This window comes from Phascolarctos cinereus, unplaced genomic scaffold (assembly GCF_003287225.1).
Source record: "Phascolarctos cinereus isolate Bilbo 61053 unplaced genomic scaffold, phaCin_HiC Scaffold_1;HRSCAF=81, whole genome shotgun sequence".
Lineage (NCBI taxonomy): Eukaryota > Metazoa > Chordata > Mammalia > Diprotodontia > Phascolarctidae > Phascolarctos > Phascolarctos cinereus.
Window position 1 is genome coordinate 206,117,026 of NW_027555514.1, and position 22,188 is coordinate 206,139,213.

At 34.1% G+C, this 22,188-nt stretch overlaps 1 protein-coding gene across 6 annotated transcripts in view; it reads left to right on the forward strand.

Moving 5' to 3' along the window:
- The window catches only part of IPO8 (importin 8), a 149,172-nt gene extending 131,201 nt beyond the window's left edge, over window positions 1–17,971 (forward strand). For 5 of the 6 annotated variants that reach the window (XM_020975801.2, XM_020975804.2, XM_020975805.1 and 2 more), the window contains 4 exons: window positions 8,518–8,723; window positions 12,939–13,145; window positions 14,730–14,846; window positions 15,929–17,971. In XM_020975801.2, the coding sequence (XP_020831460.1) occupies window positions 8,518–8,723; window positions 12,939–13,145; window positions 14,730–14,846; window positions 15,929–16,020 (622 nt within the window). In that variant the 3' untranslated portion in view covers window positions 16,021–17,971. Of the gene's footprint in view, window positions 1–8,517; window positions 8,724–12,161; window positions 12,264–12,938; window positions 13,146–14,729; window positions 14,847–15,928 lie in introns of those variants that run through there. The other variant, XR_013487451.1, reaches the window with a different exon arrangement.
- The last annotated feature ends 4,217 nt before the right edge of the window (window positions 17,972–22,188 follow it).

Here is a 22,188-nt window from a genome sequence, read left to right on the forward strand (position 1 = left end):
AAGGTAATTTCAAAGGGGAAGGGGTTACTTAGCTGGCATAGAAGGAAAGGAAAGGATGTCTTTTTTGGGGGGGAGGGCAGTTGGGGTTAAGTGACTTGCCCAGGATTACACAGCTAGTAAGTGTCAAGTGTTTGGTCTGAGGTCAGATTTGAACTCAGGTCTTCCTGATTTCAGGGTTGGTGCTCTATCCACTGCGCCACCTAGCTGCCTGGAAGGAAAGGATGTCTTAAAGGAAACAAAATAGCACTGGTTAATAAAACATTATTGAAGTTAATAAAAAGATGGAAGTTCCATCTCTAGTTTGATTAATGTAATCTATGGAAGGTCCAGATACCTCATTTGAATCACTTAACAGTGTGAAAAAAAAGCTGTGATTAAGTACTCGGTCATTTTGGGAGAATTAAAAGGGTTTGGCCATTGTGATAAAAGGCAAATGAAACAGCAGACATCTTTTGATTGTTTGAGAAAATCATACACACTCCTGGGCCTTTGAGCAAGTATAATGGCCAGTTAAGAAATGGTCCATTCTAATGGTGAGTCTGAGAATTGAGAATTTTGGTTTCAGAACTGGAGATAAGTTCTTGAGAGGAGATCTCTCTTGCAGGGAGGAAAGGATTTCTCTCTCTTTTTTCCTATGCTCTCTCTTTTCCCCAGCTTCCACCATTGGTAGATAACATTGGTCATATTATCAGGAGTGGACCAGTTGCACTCAGAGAGACTGGGCTAATCAAAAAACATTCATCTGGGAGTAGAGCCATACACTAAAAACATGGATATGGAAGGAAAATCACCCAAAGAGGGAGGGGCCTTCAAGGAGCATGATCCCTTCTACCATGTTACAGAGAAAAATATCATCTATGAACTCAGGAGAGGACATTCAGGTTATAAAGTATGAGAAGTTAAGAGTCCATGCACTTTATTCATTACATACTCAATGCATGCAACTTACTTTGCTTTAAATCTGAGCCCACTATTTCTGCAGACTTCTACGTGTTCTGAGTATACACTTGACTTCTGGGAGTCTGAAAGAAATGTTTTATATCAGCTGTTTGTAGTATACTGCTTTACATTCAAAGATTTACAGGAAATTGTACTTGAGAAGCTAGTACGTGATAGAAACATGAGTGTTACTACTATGTGGCACAGTAACAGGGGTGGGGAGAAGTGTTTTCTTTCTCTCTGTCTTTTCCTCTCTCCATCTCTGCGTCTCTCACGTGCAGACAAAGGTTCTACTACACAAAGCAAGAGTCACTTAACTGTGGGAGAGAGACATACAATAGCAGTAGCAAAAATTTTGCTGAGAGTACATGGATTCTGAGCAGGGAGATTTTTATACATTAAAAATGGGCTTCATTGAAAATAGGGAATAGATACTAGATGTGGGAGGTAGCATTCCTAATCAGAACCAGATGTAGTAGGGAAATATTTCAAGTCACTTATCAGTACCACCCTTGGTTGGAGGGAAGGGGAGTTTCCTAATTGGAACCAGAAATTGATGGAAGGTTTGAGTTGGTAATTTGAGACCTCAGGAATGAGTGTTGGCTTGCAGCTGCCACAGTCACCTCATCCAGTTTGAAGCTTCTGCAGTTAGCTCATCCAGTCAGAGGCTGTGATCAACAAGCTTGACACGGGGATAAAATGAGTCTGGAGAATGTGAAAGTACAGTCTGATTGTCATAGTTTATAAATTTATAGTCATTAGGATGATATTACACTCTATAATAGAGTCCTACCATTTAGTTTTTATTTTAAAATTTAAATAAACTTAAATACAAAATGAAGGAAAAAAAAGAACATTTCCATGTACAGAACAATATAGAGGATTCAACATAAAACCATAAATTTCTATTTCAGACTGTTATTTTTTTAAAAACTATGTAATAAATACTACACATTGTTTTCAAAGCTAGCAAGTTTTTCTGTTCTTCCAAGTTTTCTTTTGTTCTCTGGTGTATACTTTTTTTATCCCTCCTGACCCCAACCTAGAGAAAGCTACAATTAAATATGAACATGTATATGTGTACGTATACATATATATGCATATACATACACACACACACATATACGTCTTTGTAAGACCATACTATACATATTTCTGTTTGTCAGTTCTTTCTCTAGAGGTAGAGAGTATATTCTTTCCACAATCATATACCACAGCTTGTTTAGCCATTCCCCAATTGAAGGGCATCTGTCATTTTAGCCAATCTGATAGGTGTAAGGTAATATCACAAAGGTGTTTTAAATTGTATTTTTCCATTCAGTAATGATTTAGAGCATTTTTTCATATGACTATATATAGTTTATTTTTTCTTTTTGGTGAGGCAATCAGGGTTAAGTGACTTGCCCAAGGTCACACAGCTAGTAAGTGTCAAGTGTCTGAGGTCTTATTTGAACTCAGGTCCTCCTAACTCCAAGGCCAGTGCTCTATCCACTGTGCCACCTAGCTGCCCCTGACCGTATATAGTTTTGATTTCTTATTGAAAACGTTCCTGTTCATATCTTTTGACTACTTATCAATTAGGGAATGACTCTTATTTTTATAAATTTGACAAAGTTCTTTATACGTTTGATAAATGAGACTTGTATCTGAGAGATTGTCTGTGAAATATTTTCCCCAATTTTTTGCTTTCCTCCTAATCTTTGCCACATTGGTTTTATTTGTACGAGAACTTTTTAATTTAATGTAATCAAAATTATACATTTTATACCTCACAATGCTCTCTATCTCTTGTTACTTTATAAATTGTTCTCTTATCCATGAGTCTGATGGTAATATGTTCCATGTTCTTCTAATTGTCTCGGGATATCTCCCTTTATATATAGATCATGTATCCATTCTTACCTTAGCTTGGTACCTGGTTTAAGATATTAGTTTATGTCCAGTTTCTGCCAGAATGCTTTCCAGCTTTCCCAACAATTTTTACCAAATAATGGGTTCTTATCCAAAAACCTTAAATCTTTGTTTGTCAAACAAGGTTACTATAATTCTTTACTACTATATATTATATGTCTACTCTGTTCCACTACTCTACCTTTCTATTTCTTAGCCAGTACCAGATAGTTTTGATATTTACCGCCTTATACTATAGTTTGAGGTCTTGTACCTCCTTCCTTTATGTTTTTTTCCTTAGTTTCTTTGAAATTCTTGACCTTTTGTTCTTCCAAACAAATTTTATTATTTTTTCTAACTCAGTGAAATAATTTTTAAAAATTTAATTGGGATGGCATTGAATGAATAAATTAGGTAAAAATGTCATTTTTATTATATTGGCGTTGCCTACCCATGAACAATTAGTATTTATTTCTCCAGTTATTTAAATTTGATGTTGTATAAAGAGCGTTTTATAAATATGTTCATGTAGTTCCTGCGTCTGTTTTAGCAAGTATACCCTCAGGTATTTTATCCTGTCTACAGTTATTTTAAATGGTCTAAAACAATATTGAATAATATTGGTGACACATAATATAGTTTCTCTGTCTTTTAATGAAATCTGTTTTACTGTTAACTTTGTCTGAAATCATAATTGCTACCCCTGCTTTTTTTATGTCAGCTGAAGCATAATAAATTCTACTCTAGCCCTTTATTTTAACTCTGTATCTCTCATTTTTTAATGTTTCTTGTAAGCAACATATTGTTGGATTCAGATTTTTAATCTATTCTGCTATCCATTTCCATTTTATGGGAAAATTCATCCCATTCACATTTAAAGTCATAATTACTAGTTGTATATTTCCCTCCATCCTATTTTTCCTCCTATCCTTCTTGCCCTATATACCCTGTCCTCCTCACATGTCTAATTTACTTCTAACCACTACCTTGCTCTCCTGTTCCTTAATCTCCCCACCTTTTTAAGAGTTCATCCAGTAAGATAGGGGGTATAACAAGGATGTCCATTATCACCACTGTGTTCAATATGGAACTAGAAACATTAGCTTTAGCAATAAGAGAAGGAAAATAAATTGAAAGTATTAGAATAGGCAAAGAAGAAATAAAGCTATCACTCTTTGCAGATGATATGATGATATACTTAGAGAATCCTAGAGAATCAAGTAAAAAACCCCTTGAAATAATAAGTAACTTTAGCAGTGTTGCATGTTATAAAATAAACCCACATAAATCATTGGCATTTCTATATATTACCAAGAAAGCCCAACAGCAAGAGATGGAAAGAGAAATTCCATTTAAACTTACTGTAGACATTATAAAATATTTAGGAGTATACCTACTGAAACAAACCCAGGAACTGTATGAACACAATTACAAAACACTTTCCACACAAATCAAGTCAGATCTTAATAATTGGGAAAACATCAGTTGCTCATAGATAGGCCAAGCTAATATAATAAAAATTCCAATTCTACGTAAGCTAATTTACTTATTCAGTACCATACCAATCAAACTACCTAAAAATTATAGAGCTAGAAAAAATAATAACAAGACTAATTTGGAATAATGAAAGGACCAGAATATCAAGGGAACTAATGAAAAGATATGCAAGCCTGCCTGTTCCAGGTCTTAAATTGTATTATAAGGCAGCAGTCATCAAAACTACTTGGTACTAAGACATAGAGTGGTGGATCAGTGGAATAGTTTTGGTATGCAAGACAAAGTTGTCAATGACTACAGTAATCTACTAGTTGATAAACCCAAAGACCCCAGCTTCTGGGATAAGAACTCACTATTTGACAAAAACTGGTGGGAAAACTGGAGAAGAGTATGGCAGAAACTAGGCATAGACCAAAATCTCACACCATATACCAAAATAAAGTCAAAATGGGTTCATGATTTAGATATAAAGACTGATGCTATAAGCAGATTGGGAGAGCAAGGAATAGTTTACCTGTCAAATTTATGGTGAACAGAAAAATTTATGACCAAACATGAGATAGAGAACATTATGAAATGCAAAATGGATAATTTTGATTACAGTAAATTGAAGTTTTTGTACAAACAAAGCCAATGCAACCAAGATTAGAAGGAAAACAGAAAACGTAGAAACAATTTTTACAGCCAGTGTCTCTGATAAAGGCCTCATTTCTAAAATATATAGAGAATTAAGTCTAATTTGTAAGAAGACAAATCATTCCCCAATTGATATGGTCAAAGGATATGAACAGGCAGTTCTCAGATGAAGAAATTAAAGCCACCTATAGTCATCTGAAAAAATGCTCTAAATCACTATTGATTAGAGAAATGCAAATCAAAACAACTCTGAGGTACCACGTCACACCTATCAGTTTAGCTAATATGACAAGACAGGACAATGATAAATGTTGGAGAAGATGTAGGAAAATTCGTACACTAATGCATTGTTGGTGGAGTTGTGAAGTGATCTAACCATTTTGGAGAACAATTTGGAGCTATGCCCAGCAATAGCGCTTTTAGAGCTGTATCCCAAAGAGATCATAGAAATGGGTAAGGGACCCACATGTACAAAATATTTATAGCAGCTCTTTTTGTGGTGCTAAAGAATTGGAAATTGAAGACATGCCTATCAGTTGAGGAATGGCTGAACAAGTTGTGGTATTATGAATGTGATGGAATAGTATTGTGCTATAAGAAATGATGAGCAGGCAGACTTTAGAAAAACCTGAAAAGACTTGTATAGACTGATGCTGAGTGAAGTGAGCAGAACCAGGAGAACATTGTACATAGTAACAGCCATGTTGTTTGATGACTACCATTGATAGACTTAGCCCATCTCAGTAATGCAAGGATCTAAGACATCTCCAAAGGTCTCATGATAGAAAATGCTATGCACATGCAAAGAAAGAACTATAGCATTTGAATGCAGATCGAAGCATACTATTTGCTGTTTTTTTTTTCTTCTGTTGTGTTTTGTTTCCTCTTTATGATGGTTCCTTCTGTTGGTTCTAATTCTTCCTTACAACATCGCTAATGTGAAAGTATGTTTAATAGGAATGTATGTGTATAGCCTATATCAGATTGTGAGCCATCTTGGGGAGGGAGGGAAGGAAGGATGGGAAGAAAAAGTTAAAACTCAAAAGCTTATCGAAGTAATTGTTGATAAATCAAAATAATGAAAAGGGGGGGGGAAGAGTCACTCCCTTACCCTATCTCCCACCTTCCTAATTCTTTATCTATATACTTTTCTAAAAGTGTACTTTCTTTTTAAAGTTTTTTTTTATTAATTTAGAAGACTTTTATAACTTTCTGGATGTATATATTGTTCCCTTTTTAACCCCTTTCCTTTGAGAGTAAGTTTCCAGCACTACCAGCCCTCCAGTTGCTTCTTCTGTATCAGTTCTTCCTTTCATGCCTCATTTGTATGAGATAATTGCTCCTTTTTACCTTTCTCTACCTACTTTTATTTCTATTTAAGCTTTTTTTTCAAACTACCTAAGTAATGATGACCGTGATAGTAGTACTGATAACATTTTCACATATGACAAGTAAACGGTTTGACCTTATTGAGTCCCTTATAATTGGTCTTTAATGTTTACCTTTTATTTCTCCTGAGTCTTATATTTTGAATTTTCCATTAAGTTCCAATCTTGTCAGAAGTAACTGAGAGTCTTTCATTTTGTTAATTTTTTTTTCTTCATTCAGGAATTATACTTAACTTTGCTGGGCAAATTATTTTTGGTTGTAGCCTCAGCTTTTTTGCTCTTTGAAATATAATGTTCTAAGACCTACAGTTTTTTGTTTTGTTTTGGCTTTTTGGTGAGGCATTGGGGTTACGTGATTTGCCCAGGTTCACACAGCTTAGTAAGTGTCAAGTGCTGACTCCAAGGCCAGAGCTTTATCTACTGTGCCACCTACAGTCTTTTAATATAGAAGCAGCTAGGTCTTAAATGATCCTGATTATAGCTCCACAGAATTTAAATTGTTTTTTTTTCTTTGTTGCTTGTAATATTTTGTCCTTAATCTGGGAGCTTTGAAACTTGACTATGATATTCCTGTAAGTTTTCCTCCTGGGATCTCTTTCAGATGGTGATCGGTGGATTTTTTTCCATTTCTGTTTTACCTTCTTGTTCTAGAACTTCAGGGCAATTTTCCTTAATAATTTCTTGTAATATTGTATCAAGATTCTTTTTTTGATTGTAACTTTCAGGTAGTCCAACTGTTCTTATATTTTCTGTCCTCAATCTCTTCTCCAGATCAGTTGTTTTTCTCATGAGATATTTCATATTATCTTCTATTTTTCATTCTTTTTATTTTATTTTATGTATATTGGTGTTTTATATCATTATTAGTTTCCCCTTGAGTAGGCATTATTTCCTTCTATGTTCTTGAATTCCTGGTACTTTCATCAATGCCTGGCACATAGTAGATATTTAATAATTTTTTACTAATTGTTAATTGAATAATAAAGGAAGCTTTCAGTATTCAGTTAATTGGCTGTTCTACTTTATTCTAGTTTTCCCCTTTAAACATTTTTTATTTTCCTCTTCTTAAAGATAGTATTCCAAAACTGTATAGTCTAATGTCTGAATCTAGTGTCGAAACCCAGGGGTTTAAGTTCTGCTTTTGACTTGTTGTTTGTCTTTCATTCTCAAAGAAGATCAATGACATCAGAAGGGGGACGTCTTGACTTGGAAGTGAATAGGATTTTAGTGAGGCAGAGCTGTGCAGAGTCATCATTCCCATTCTCTCCTTCAGAGTCATCAGGGCACAGTGGCAAGACATAGATCAGGGTGACTGGCAATGGCACTCAGCTTTTGACACATATTGGATGTGTGGCCTGGGCAAGTCACTTAATCTCTCTGTGCTGTGATCAACTCTCGCTATCAGTTATGGAAGAATTGCTGATCTGCATTGGTTAAGGAAAGTTCCTTTACCTGGAGTTCCCTATAACAATAGAATCACATGTCCGATTCAATCCCATCCCTATAGACGTATTATTTTAGTTTTGTTAGCCTTTAGGCTTTGGTCGTTTTATACCAATTTAATAAAAAATTTTAAATGTGTATTTTGTATCTTTGTATGACTATTTTATCAGGGTTAAGTTTTTCATGTTTAGAATGGCAAGTGACTCAGATTTGCTGTACACTATTTAGCAATGCTTAGTACTGTATTACCACTAAGAGACTGCTTTTCATGTTTAGGTTAAATGCAGAACAGGGGTGTGATTGGTTTTATGTAGATGAGTCATATTTTAATAAATTCCAACGGAGTATCTAAATATCTTTCTATTGTACTAAAAATTTTATTGTATCAAATACAGGTATGCTTACTTTAAAAGAATCTGCTGTGCCAAAATGTAAACATATAAATTATTTATGAGTTGAGTATTAATAGTATTAAAGGATTTGGTACAAGTTTCCTTTAAATAGTGAGCTCTGTTAGTGCATCAAAGATATGACACAGTTTACAATACTTTGAACTACATGCAACTTTTTATATGTTATATAGTGTGGGTCATTTTTTTGGGTAAGTGAAGCATTTCTTAAAGCTTTGACATTTTTTGTCATTCATGAATTTATTTCCTAATAGCATTTTAAATGACTTTGTTTTCTAAATCATTGCTAATGCCATCATTTTGTTTATTTTTAGGCATCATGACCGGAAGATGTGTATAATAGGATTGAGCATCTTACTGGAGTTACAAAACCGACCTCCTGCAGTCGATGCTGTGGCTGGACAAATTGTTCCTTCAATACTTTTCCTTTTCTTGGGCCTCAAACAAGTCTGTACCACTAGACAACTTACTGACCAAAGAGATCATTCTAAAGAGGAAAAGGCAGATGCAGAAGATAATGGTAAAGTCATTGTTTTTCGGCCTGGACTTTTGGATTCAGTTATGTAGGGAACTACTGGTGACGAAAGTACTTCTACCAATGTATGTTGACTGCTTTTATTAGTGACTTAGAGTGTTAGACTACTGTGCAGGGCACTGAGAAGTTAAGCAGCTTGTCCAGGATCACAGAGTCAGTATGGGTCAGAAGTTAGATTTGAACCCAATTCTTCCCAAGTTCAAGGCCAGCTTTCTAGTTATCATTCCATATTTCCTCTAATTCACCCTGTTACTACAATTAACTGAACATAAATTTCCAATCTTAATTTTAATCTACAAGGTACCTTAAAAATACAGTAAATTTCTCATAACCTCATGAACCTTTGTTATCAGTCAAATGACTTTCTCACCATTAATTGTATCTCATGGAATCTTATATTTATTTTTATATCTAGTTCATTAATATAGTTACTGGATATTGTTAAATTATCAGAAATTTTTATAATAAAGAAACAAAATAGTGCCTTTTTTCAATGACAGAAAATCAACATATTTTAGAGCTTTGCTAATTGGATTGCTTTAATGTATTATAATCCTTAGAGATGACAGCTTCCACTAAAGAAACAACTCCTTGTTTTGAAAACAAAAGCGTCATCATGGCAGTTAATAGAGATGCCTGTTTTTTTTTTAAATGGACATTAGCTAGCTTATCTTCACAGATGATAAATGGGACTCATTAAAATTATTATCTTAGTGTATTTTGAATTTGGGATCAGATTATAATGATTAGGATAAGTACTTGGGAGAAAATAGTAAGTTTAAAAAAAGAGATATTAATTAGTACCATGAACCTATAGAATCAGATCATTATAGATACAGAAGACAAAGAACAAGTCTGATTATATTACTTAGTCAGTTTTTAAGGATTCATTTCTAGGAAAACATTTGAAGGCACACATTAATCCTGAAATTGAATAATTCCTTCTCTAAGCTAAGGGTGTTTGACTCTCCCATAGAATTTAATCTGAGAATTTCAGAGTTGAAAGAAATTTTAGAGACCAGTCTAACCTCTTTATTATACAAAGTAGGGATCTCACACTCATTGTCATATAGTGACACATTTCTCCAAAATGAGTTGACCTTTCATTCTTCTTATGTCCTCTTTTGTGGGAGATTAAGAAGAACTATCCATATTGGATACAACCTTCAGTTGGGTAGAGGATAGAGAAATAATGGCAGTATTGTACTTAGTGGGGATGAGGATGCCTTTTTTGTCACACAGATAAAGCATCGATTCCTGGAGCTTGCTCTTTGGAGTAAGAAGAAGGGGAAGCCCTGCTTCCTTTTCTTTCATGATTGTGAATAATCAGTGTGATTCCAGAAAACACACCATAACCTTTTCATTGTTTTAAATCCCAAGAATTAGTATACTCATAGTTTAACCTATATTGAATTCAAGTGACATCAGCTTATGAGAACACAGATAACTGCAACTGTGTAACTACTTCACCTCTCAAAAACACCACATCTCTATTTCATCTGGTTTGTTCATACCGAACTTACCCCTCTTCCTAAATTCCTTGTATCTTTTGAGGGTACATCATTCTTCCACCTTCCTTTTTCTTCACGCTTCAAGTCCATTCATTGCCAGGTTTTGCTGATTCTCTTTCCCCAACATCTCTCATTTGTCCTTATCTTTCCAGTCACATGGCCACCATTCTGGATCAGGTCCTTATCTTATACCTAGACCTGTATCCTATTTATGACACTCTTAGCCTAAAGACTTCCCCTCTCTTTAATTCATTTTCCACATAGGTACTAGAGTGATAGTCCTCAAACACAGGTCTAACCATGTTACTCAAAGAGCTCCTGTAGCTTACTATTACTTCTAGCATCAAAAATAGACTTCCATTTGGCGTAAAACCTTCACAGTATGGTTGCAGCCTATTTTTCATGCTTGATTTTGTCTCCCCTTCATACCCTCTACATTCCAGTCTAATCTACTTGCTATTCTTCATGTAGACAGTTCTTGCTTTATGTAAATTCATATTATGTAAATTTGACTTTATATAAAGAATTCTGAAAGAAAACCCCATTCCAGAAAACCACGTATGTTAACTTTACTGTATAGTACTGTGCTTTTTCTCTTAGCTCCTGCCCTTCGTCTCAGTACTCTGTAGCTTCCTATTCCCTCCTCCCCACCAAAAAGAAACCTTTTTTTAAAAAAATCCCTCCACGTGAAAGCAGAAGAACAGATGAGTGGGAGAGACTGCATCTGGATCTGGGTTTGCCTTGATACTTCTAGTGTAGAAGATCTTTGCCCTCTTCACCCATCACGTCTGGTCCCCACATGTTTCCAGCCCCACTCCTCTACCTCTTGGTTCCAGCCAGACCCCCAGGTGGTTGGCCCCATTCCAGCATATTCCTCTTTCTGCTCTTTCTTCTCTGTCCCTGGCCCCCAGCATGTGTTTGGTCTGTGTGCTGGCTTCCTCCCTCTGCAGGTGCTCAGTTTCCTTCCTACTTTCCCCCACCCCACCTTCCCCATCAAATTCACATTTTGTGAAAATCACGTTTTGTAGAGTTCTGAGCAATGGTCCACTTATGGAAAGTGAGAACTGTCCGAACCAGTTTCATTTACTGTCTCTGTACCTTGGCACATCTCCCTCATGCCTATAAAGCTCTTCTTTAGGAACATCTTTTTAGAATCCCTAGCTCCTTCAAAGCTCAGGTCAAGTACCACTCCCTAAAGGAGACTTTTTTGCATTATCTTCCACATGCAGAAAAAGTCTTTGTATCTACATATATATGTTTCCCCTCAAAAGTCTTATTCCCTTTGATAGAATGCAAGCTCCTTGAGGGCAAGAAGTATTCCATTTTTGTTGTTGTTTCCCAGTACCTACCACAATGACTGACATTTCTAGGAAAACATTTGCTTAATAAATGCTTATTAAATGATTAATTAGTTTTACTTTAAAGTATATTTTGAGTTTAGTAATATTGCAGGCCATTATAAGCTAGAGAATGCTATTTTTAGTACAGTATACAGTTCTCTGAATCTGATTTTTTAGCCTCTTTACAATTAATTCTTTGCAGCCACTGTAACTTGTACCTTTTAAGCTTCTTTTTCTTAATTTTATATTCTTAGATAATAGGAATTATAGTTGAAGGTATTGATTGTAAACTCTTTAGTGTCTGTGTCATATTTTTAACTATTTGGCTCAAGCTTATTTTGGCTGATTTCTTCACACCAAAAATTACACTTAAGTTTATTAAATATCATGGGTATTTCCCTGTGGTATTTTTAGAGCTAGGTTCAGAATTGGTACTTTGAAGCTTGGGTTATCTCCAGGTTTTTTTTCATTGTGGGGCTTTTTTTTCAATAGTCCATGTTGTTCATTTACTGCATATATGTATTTTATATACCTTATGGAAGGTTGAGACTGAAGTGCTGCTTTCCTATTAGTTACAGTACTGGTCTAACTGCTATGAACAGACTGGTACTGAAAACAGAAACCAATCCATGGTAACATGCAATTCAGCTTTTAACTTTTCAACCCACGCAAAGGTAACTACTTTATTTTTTCTTTGCATTTTTGTATTTTCACCATTCTAGTAGTAGTAGTGACCTTCTAATTTGAATATTTTCAGGCAGTTCATGAACAACTTAGCTAGTAGTTAAATAGCATGCAGTTAAAAAATGGTGGTTATTATTACTTAATTCTTTAAAGTACGCAACACAAGCATTTCATGTTTCTTTTAAGACAAATGAAGTTCATTAAAGAATCTCTTGTTAAAAAGAAATCCTACAGTAATCAGTATGAGGAAGTAGGGAGTTAAAAATAGAAACATCAAACTAGATAGATCACTGATTTAGGAATTGTTGGAAACAATTTGGGGGAGGAGGGAAAAGTTATTTTTAATATTCGCTAAGAGATTAATTATATAATTTCCTGTGTATAGTTTTAACAAGCTATGTGATGTTCTCATTCCCATTCCTTGAAAAATTGTTTTTTATTATTTTTACTATAAGCCCTCATGGAACAGTGGCTCCCTGGGTTTGATTTATTGAAATTGTTATTTGGTTCAAATGAGATAATAAAGTGCTTTGCAGACTTTAAAGTACTACATAAATGTTAATTATTATTGTTGTTGTTATTATAATCATCATTATTCAGATTGTTCAATGTGTTATGCATTTATTTTGGGCGAACTTTGTTTTAAATACTGAATGGGTTTACAGAGGAAATTCCAAGCGATGAGGAAGACACAAATGAAACTAGTCAAGCAATGCAGGAGAATAATGAAGGACGAGATGAAGAAGAGGAAGAAGAAGATGATGATTGGGATGAAGATGTTTTGGAAGAAACTGCCCTTGAAGGATTCAGCACTCCACTTGATGTTGAAGATAGTGTGGATGAATATCAGTTTTTCACACAGGCTCTATTAAGTATGTCCTCATGTTTTGAATCATTAGGAAAATAATATGTATTAATTTTAAGTTGATTGTCATAAAGATGTTTAAAGATAATTTACCATTAAATGGTAAACATTGTATAGAGCATTTATACTAAGACCACAGTTTTCAAGGAGTATGTGATTCTTTTACAATTAAAAGCTTTTCAAAACTTTTCATTTCTGTAGTAAAATGTCCTATTGGATTTTTAAAGGCATATAGTAAAAATGTTACCCTTTTTTATTTACTGAGAATCGAAATTTGTATCTGTACTCACATAGTCTTGATTCAGTTGGCATTATGATTTTCCTAAAACTCTGGTCTGACCATATCACCCCTTACTCGGTATTATATCCAGTGGCTCACTATTGTCTCCAAGATCAAACATGAAATGCCCTATTTGGCATTTAAATACCTTCACACACTGGCCCTCTCTTGCCTTTCCAGTCTTTTTATGCTTTTTCCCCTTCTGTTTACTCTAAATTTCAATGATACCGTTGCTTGCTCCTCAGATATGACACTCCATCTCCCAGACTTTTCTGAGGCCATTCCTTATACCTAAAATGTTCTCCTTCATCTCTACCTCTTCAATTTTCTGGCCTCCATCCAAACTTAGTTTGAATCCCACCTGATACAAGAGGCCTTTCTTGGTCATCCTCATTGCTAGTACACTTCCTCTAAGATTACCTTCCATATACACTGTATATATCCTCTATGTGCATAGTTATTTACATATTGTTTCCTCCATTAGAATGTGGGCTCCTTCAGGCTAGGGATTATGTTTTTGCTTTTCTTTGTATTCTCAGCACTTAGCACAGTACTTGGCCCATAATAAGCACTTAATAAATGCTTGTTAATGGATTAATCAAGTACTAAACTTTGGAATAAGAAACATTAGAGGAAGAACAGTGTGAATTAGGTGTGAAATCCAAAGGAGAAGGAAAAGTTGAAAATTATCCTAGTTATTTGAGAGAAGGTGATTGAGAAAGTAATGGTATGGACAAAAATAGAGAATTCATTGACTACAACTTAGATTGGGAAGGTGATGAATTTGAATATAGGTAAACTGAGTTTGAGATAATGTAAAAACATCTAAGCAGAAAAAGCATTGGAGACAGTGAGACTAGAGGTTTGGGGTAGAAATTTAGATTTACAAATTATTTTATGTAGAGATTATGGTTGAAGCTTTGGGTGTGAGATCTTTGAGGGTGAGAGTAGAGAAGAACAGAAGACTAAGTACTAGACCTTAGAGGAACATTGCCATTTAAGAGGGAAGAAGTAGAGCCAGCAAAGGGGGACATAGGGTTAGGGGAGGAAAAGTAAGTTAGGAAAGTCTTATCCTATATCCCCTTCTATTATTTAGGTATGGATTAGATACGTATAAAGTACTTACTGGTTTATTGTTTTCCTGAATGCCACCAACATGTAGTTGTTTAGCATCTTTTAACTTCTTTATAGAACATTTCCTATCATAATTTTCTTTTAGTGCTATAGTCATGAAATAGTATTTGTCTGTTACATAACTTATCACTTTGTTTTTTGGGGCTGCTTCCCCTTCCCCACCGCACCATTTCACAGATGTGCAGCAGCGGGATGCTGCCTGGTATCATTTGTTGACAGCACCACTCAGTGAAGAACAGAAGAAAGCATTACAGGAAATTTACACATTGGCAGAACACCGGAGAAATGCTGCAGGTAAGCTGTTTAATTATTTTTAAGTGTGTATGAGATTGGTGGTGGACTGATTAATTCTGATTTGGAAAAAAAATTTGCATTCTGTTTTGTGAATAAAACTGATAGAATCTGAGCTAGATGTTCTGGAGGTTAACTCTGGGTAACAAGTTATTTCTGGTAGTATATGTGTGTTGATAGAGTACTTTTATTACTCTAAGTGCAGGATCTTATCGTGCAAGAACATGGTCTAGTTCTCAGGGCTTAATTTTTGTTGTTTTCTTGACAAATAGATGTTTGAGCTGGAGAAATTAAATATATAGGGAGATTGTTAGAGTATAATTCTAAAATGTTAGTAATAAGTAATACTATTTTACTGAACTGTTTTATAGCAAAAAAGCACAATAGTCAAGCTACAAGCATGCTCCTTCAATATTTGGAACATAAAGGAAAATAGGAACTTTGCCTTTAGTGTTAGGAAACTAATTTTTTTTTAGTCTGAACAGAAGTACCTCTTTTACTAAATTATTCAGTGAGACTAGAAGCCTATTAATCTTATAAAGTTTTTTGGAAAGTGTCATATTCATTCAAATAAACATTTATTGGATATATAGTATGTGTAAGGTGTTATATGTGGTAGTAGTGATGAATTTGAAAGTGTAATACACAATCCTTGCTTTTATAACAACTTAGAATCTAGTAGACATTAATGATAGTTGTGCTTTATCGACCATATGAGGAAAGTGCTTTGTAAATCATTGATCCCTAAAATATGTAAGCAGTAGTTCATTATTACTGTTATTCTTCACCACGATAGAAAGAGTAAATCTAATGTAACAGCTTTGAAACTTGCTTTTACTTTTCTCATCATTTAGTAAATATTTTTTACAAGGTTCAGCAGCATATAGGTAATTTTTTGGCATAAGACTTTTTTTTTTTTAAAAAAGAGGTCAAATTCACCAGAACATTTGAAGTCCTCATGACTTCCATGTAATTGGAAAAAAATAATATTCAAAATATATTTTTAAAAAGAGGAGGGGATATTTGGAGGTTATTTTCAATTTTTACAACTTTGTTTTTTACTTTCTCTTTTTTGTCAACTCTAGAGACAAAGAAGATTGAACAAGGAGCCTTCACCTTTGAAAATAAAGGCATCCTCTCAGCATTTAACTTTGGGACTGTTTCTAACAACAATTGAAGAAAGAAATGCAAGGACTGAATTTCATTAGATTTTATTTCACAGTGGTTATTGACTTTTGAGAGTTAAGGGGAAGAAATGAGAGGAGTTTTCTTTTTTAAGTGTCCTGCTCTACCAGTTTCCTTAAGCAGCACTTTTATCTCCTTACTCTGCTCCTAGTATTTTAAACAGCCACAGTAATGTATGAAATTTTATCAAAGAAAATTGTTGGATTTAGAAAACCCAACTATATACTCCAAAGGATGATTGACTAAGGTGGGTTTGAATCGAATTGCACTTCTCAGGTTTTTGCCATGCAGAATTGGTTGATTTATATCTGGATAACAGTGCCTTCTGTTGTACATGGATTGCCTGCAAAAAAAAAAATGGAGTGCATTGCAGTTTTTTAAGCATATACTGTAAGATTTGGTTATGTGTTTTCCTGTTCTGCATTTTACTACATGAATTTATTGTTTGGTGTTTAGTTGTAATTCACTCTGGTTTCAAAAACATAATTGCTGCCCTACTCAGAGATGTCTCTGGGAAATTTCTTCAGGACTTGTAAAATATGCATGGCACTGATAAAAGTTTCATTTGTGAAAAAGTTTATATGTTTCTTTTTAAAGAATGTTTCAGTTTCCTCTACACTCTCCTCTCCCCCCAACCCTTTTCTGCTTCAGAAGGTTAAGATTTTTCTTTCAGGGACAGTCAATCTGAGAATTATCCTGGTAGCTTCAGGACTCAACATTTTACTGGCAGAAAGTAATAACACTGCTGCTGATAGTAGCAGGTGTTGTGAACAGTAAAGGAGGTGTGTATATTTAGTCATGTGGTTTTAATTATATTAATTGGTTACTATATTTAAAGCACATTGAAATCCAAGAAGAAATATATGCTATTTGGGCGTACTGTCTTCTGGATATAAGGAATTTCTTTTAAAAAATCCGTTATCATTCCAACTGTATTATGAGAGTAGTAGGGTCCAAAACATTTTGAAACAACTTTTTAACTTTAAAAAAAAAAAGCCAGAAAAAGTCTAAATTTTCTCTCCTGTTTCTCTTTCTCACATCACCTTTCTTCAATCTTCTTAACTCCATGTGGTTCCAGATGTCAGCCAGTTTTCTGTAATCTAGTTTTATGTGTGTTAATATTTTTCTAGAGTTAGCTGTATTGGTCAACTGTAGTCTTATGTTCTAACATATCTGTGTCCCATAGAGACAAGTACAAGTGGGCCTCATAACCACAGTGAGTTTTCTATATATATGTTTTCTCTCTCTAACACAAGTTAGTTCTGGACAGTACTGTGAAGACTTTTTCATTCATTGACATGGAAACTCTTGTTTGACTACTATTTTCAGAACTTCTGTCTGTGTGAAACATTTGCTTTCCCATCAGTTATCAAGGGTATTTTTTCTTGATTACTGTCACTTTTAAATACAGCCTTTTTGGCATTTTAGTTTTTTTTTTTAATCTACTGTTATTCTATAGTCACAGACAGAAATATCTTGAGGGTAGTGTACAAAGAGTTAAATGACCCTCTTATTTCCTTAACCCTTCTCTTTTCAAGGGATTAAAGGAAATGTTTCTACTCACAGGAAATAAACATAAAGTATTTCATATCATTTAAAAGGGGACTCCACTAGTGATATTTTTAAGGATTTCTTATTGTGTTTTAATTCCTTCCCTCCATCCTATTTACTTCCAATAATATAATTCTCTTTTAATAGAAATATGACTTCATAAATTATCAAAAAGGGCAAGAGATTTCAGAATTTTCCTATGCTGTATTTTGTCTATACTATAGTGGAGGGAGATGTGTATAAATGTGCATCACTTTGTCTTGTTTTTGAAGCCAGGGTAGTTATGGAATTTAGATACTAGTAGAGATAAATTCAGTGTCATCTGATTACCCTTGGAAATGCAGAAACCTATGAATGTACTGTAAAATAAAATGAAGACTGATAACCAGAAATCTTTTTTCTACACGAAGCATTTTCTTAAATGTGAGGTGATCTTGGTAGGTTCTCAAAACTCCATTTACTTATAAAATTCTATCTTGTTTTTCTATAGACATAGCATTGGGGATAGAGTGTTGGACTTAGGATTATGGAGAGTTCAAATTCAAATTCTGCTTCTGACTCTCACTAGCTAAGAGCATACCATTTAATCTTTTAGAACCTCAGTTTACTTATCTGAAAAATGAATATAATAGCTGTAATACCTATGTTAAAGGGATACTTTGAGGCTCAAATGAGAAAATATGTAAAGTGTTTTACAAAGTTTAAAGTACTGTAAAGGGTCAATTATTATTAGCTCATTTCTAAATTTTATTTTTTGAATATTTCATTTTTTCCAATTACATGTAAAAACAATTTTTAACATTCTTTTTTTAAAATGTCAAGCACCAGATTCTGTTCCTCCCCTCCCTTCCCTAAATCTTCCCTGGCATGGTAAGTAATTTGATATAGGTTATAATACATGTACAATCATGTTTCTATATTGTTCATGTTATGAAAGAAAACACAAACCAAAAAAAAATCCCATGGGGAAAAAAATGAAAAATAGTATGCTTCAATCTGCATTCAGGTTCCATCAGCTCTTCCTCTGTCGTGGATAGCATTTTTCATCATGAGTCCTTTGGAATTGTCTTGAATCATTTGCTGAGAATATTGCTGAAAATAGCTAAATCATTCACAGTTGATCACTGTGAAATACTGTTATTATTGTGTACAGTGTTCTGGTTCTGCTCACTTCACTCTGCATCAGTTCCTGTAAGTCCCAGTTTTTCTGAAAGTATTCTGTTTTTCATTTCCTATAACATAATGGTATTCCATTATAATCACAAATCACAACTTGTCCAGCTGTTCCCTAATTGATGAGCATCCCCTCAATTTCCAATTATTTTCCGCCACAAAAACAGCTGTTATAAATATTTTTTTTTTACAAATAGATCTTTTTTTTTTAATCTCTTTGAGATACAGACCTATTAGCAGTTCAAAGCGTTTTACAGTTTTGCAGTCTTTTGGGCATGGTTCCAAATTGTTCTCCAGAATGTTTGGATCAGTTCACAGTTCTACCAACAGTATATTAGTGTGCCAATTTTCGTATTTCCCCTCCAGTATTTGTAATTTTCCTTTTCTGTTATATTAGCCAATCTGATAGGTATTTGGTGGTACCTTAGAGTTGTTTTAATTTGCATTTCCCTAATCATTGCTGATTTAGAGGATTTTTTCAGATCACTAAAGTTGGTTTTTTCTTTATCTGAAAACTGCCTGTTTTCAGATAAAAGGTCCTTTGACCTTTTATCAATTGAGGAATGAATTGTATTCTTATAAATTTGACTCAGTTCTCTATATATTTGAGAAATGAAGCTTTTATCAGAAATACTTGTTGTAAAATCTTCCCCAGTTTTTTTTGCTTTCCTTCTAATCTTGGCTGCATTGGTTTTATTTGTGTAAAACATTTTTAATTTAATATAATCAAAATCATCCATTTTACATTTTGTAATTCTCTCTATCTCTTGTTTTGTCCTAAATTCTTCCCTTATCCATAGATCTGACAGGTAAACTATTCCATACTCTCTTAGTTTGCTTATGATGTCACCTTTTAATTAATATTTTCCCATTATTAAATCTGACTTTATTTGTGTGAAAATTTTGTAATTGTGTTTGTGTAGTTCCTGGGTTTGCTTGGCAGGTAGACTCACATGTTTTACATTGTCTACAGTTATTTTAAATGAAATTTCTCTTTCTATCTCTTGCTGCTGCACCTTGTTGGTAATATATAGAAATGCTGATGATTTATATGGTTTATTTTATATCCTACAATTTTGCTAAAGTTGTTAATTATGTCAGCTAGTATTTTAGTTGATACTGTGGGGTTCTCTAAGTATGCCATCATATCTGCAAAGAGTGCTAATTTTGTTTCCTTATTGCCTATTCTAATTCCTTCAATTTCTTTTTCTTCTCTTATTGCTATAGGTGGCATTTCCAGGACAATATTAAATAATAGTGGTGATAATGGGCATCCTTACTTTCATCCTTGATCATATTGGAAAGGCTTCTAGTTTATCCCTATTACAGATAATGCTTGCTGATGGTTTTAGATAGATACTACTTATCGTTTTAATGAAAACTCCATTTATTCCTCTGCTTTCTAGTATTTTTAATAAGAATGGGTGTTGTATTTTGAAAGCTTTTTTTTTGCATCTTATTGAGATAATTATATGATTTCTGTTTGTTTTGTTATTGATATGGTCAGTTATGCTTATAGTTTTCCTAATATTGAACCAGCCCTGCATTCCTGTTATAAATCCCACCTGGTCGTCGCATATGATCTTTGTAATATATTGATGTAATCTTCTTTCTAGTATTTTATTTAAAATTTTTGCATCAGTGTTCGTTAGGGAAATTGGTCTATAGCTTTCTTTTTCTGTTTTAGCCCTTCCTGCTTTTTACATATCAGCACCATATTTGTGTCATAAAAGGAATTTGATGGGTCTCATTCTTTGCCTATTTTTGCATATCGTTTATATAGTATTGGAATTAATTGTTCTTTAGGTGTTTGGTATAATTCACTTGTGGATCCCTCTGGTCCTATGGATTTTTTCTTAGGGAGCTCATTGATAGCTTGGTCAATTTTTTTTTCTAAGATGGAGTTATTTAAGTGTTCTATTTCCTTTGTTAATCAGGGCAATTCACATTTTTGTAAGTATTCATCCATTTCACTTAGATTGTCAGATTTACTGGCATATAATTGGGCAAAATAGCTCCTAATAATTGCTTTAATTTCCTCTTCATTGGTGGTGAATTCACCCTTTTCATTAAAAAAAAATTTCCCCCCCCAAATACATGTGAAAATAATTTTTAACATTTGTTTTTTAACAATTTTGAGTTCCACATTACCTCCATCTCCCCCAGCCCCCATTGAGAAGGCAAGCAATTTGATATAGGTTATACATGTGCAGTCATGCAAAACATATTTCCATTTTAGTTGTAAAAGACAATACAGATGAAAAATAAAGGAAAAAGTATTATTCAATCTCCATTCAGACTATATCAGTTCTTTCTTTGGAGATGGATAGCATTTTTCATCATAGGTCCTTCAGAGTTTTCTTGGATCATTGTTTTGCTTAGAATAACTAAGTCATTCACAGTTGGTCATCATACAATATTGCTGTTATACAGTGTTCTCCTGGTTGTGCTCATTTTCCATTGCTTCAGTTCATGTAAGTCTTTTCAGGTTTTTCTGAAAGCGTCCTTCTTGTTATTTCTTATAGCACGATAGTATTCCATCACAATCATATACAACTTGTTCAGGCATTCTGCAATTGATGGACATACCTTCAATTTCCAATCCTTTGCCACCACAAGAAGAGCTGTTAGAAATATTTTTATACATATACATCATTTTTCCTTTTGTTTTTTGTGTCTTTGGGATATAGACCTAGTAGTGGTATTTCTTGGTTAAAGAGTACACATGGTTTTATAGCCTTTTGCGCATAGTCCCAATTTGCTCTCCAGAATGGTTGGATCAGTATATAGTTCCACCAGCAGTGCATTAGTGTCTCAGTTTTCCCACATCCCCTCCAGCATTTGCCATTTCCTTTTCTTTCATATTAGCCAATCTGATAGATGTGAGGTGGTACCTCAGAGTTGTTTTAATTTACATTTCTCTAATCAATAATTATTCAGGACATTTTTTCATATGACTGTATAGCTGCGATTTCTTCATCTGAAAACTGCCTGTTCATATCCTTTGACCAGTTATCAATTAACAGAAGGCTCTTACTCTATAAATTTGACTCCGTTTTCTATATATGTGAGAAATGAAGTCTTTATCAGAGAAACCTGCTGTAAAGTTTTTTTTTCATGTTTGTAATTACTAACTATGTATTTGCCTACACCTTATTTCCCCAGTGCCACTTTTTCCCCTCTGCAGTAGAAACTCTTTCATGTCATGGAATTTACCTCATTTTACATCTCCCTTCCCCTTTTCCCCAGGCCATTCCTCTTTCTCACCCCCTCATTTTTTTTTAAAGATAATCGTCCCATCCTATTCAACTCACACCCATGCCCTCTGTCTATGTATACTCCTAACTGCCTCATAAATGAAATTTTTTAGGAGTTACAAGTATTATTTTTCCTGTGTAAGAATGTAAAGAGTTTGACCTTATTAAATCCCTTATGA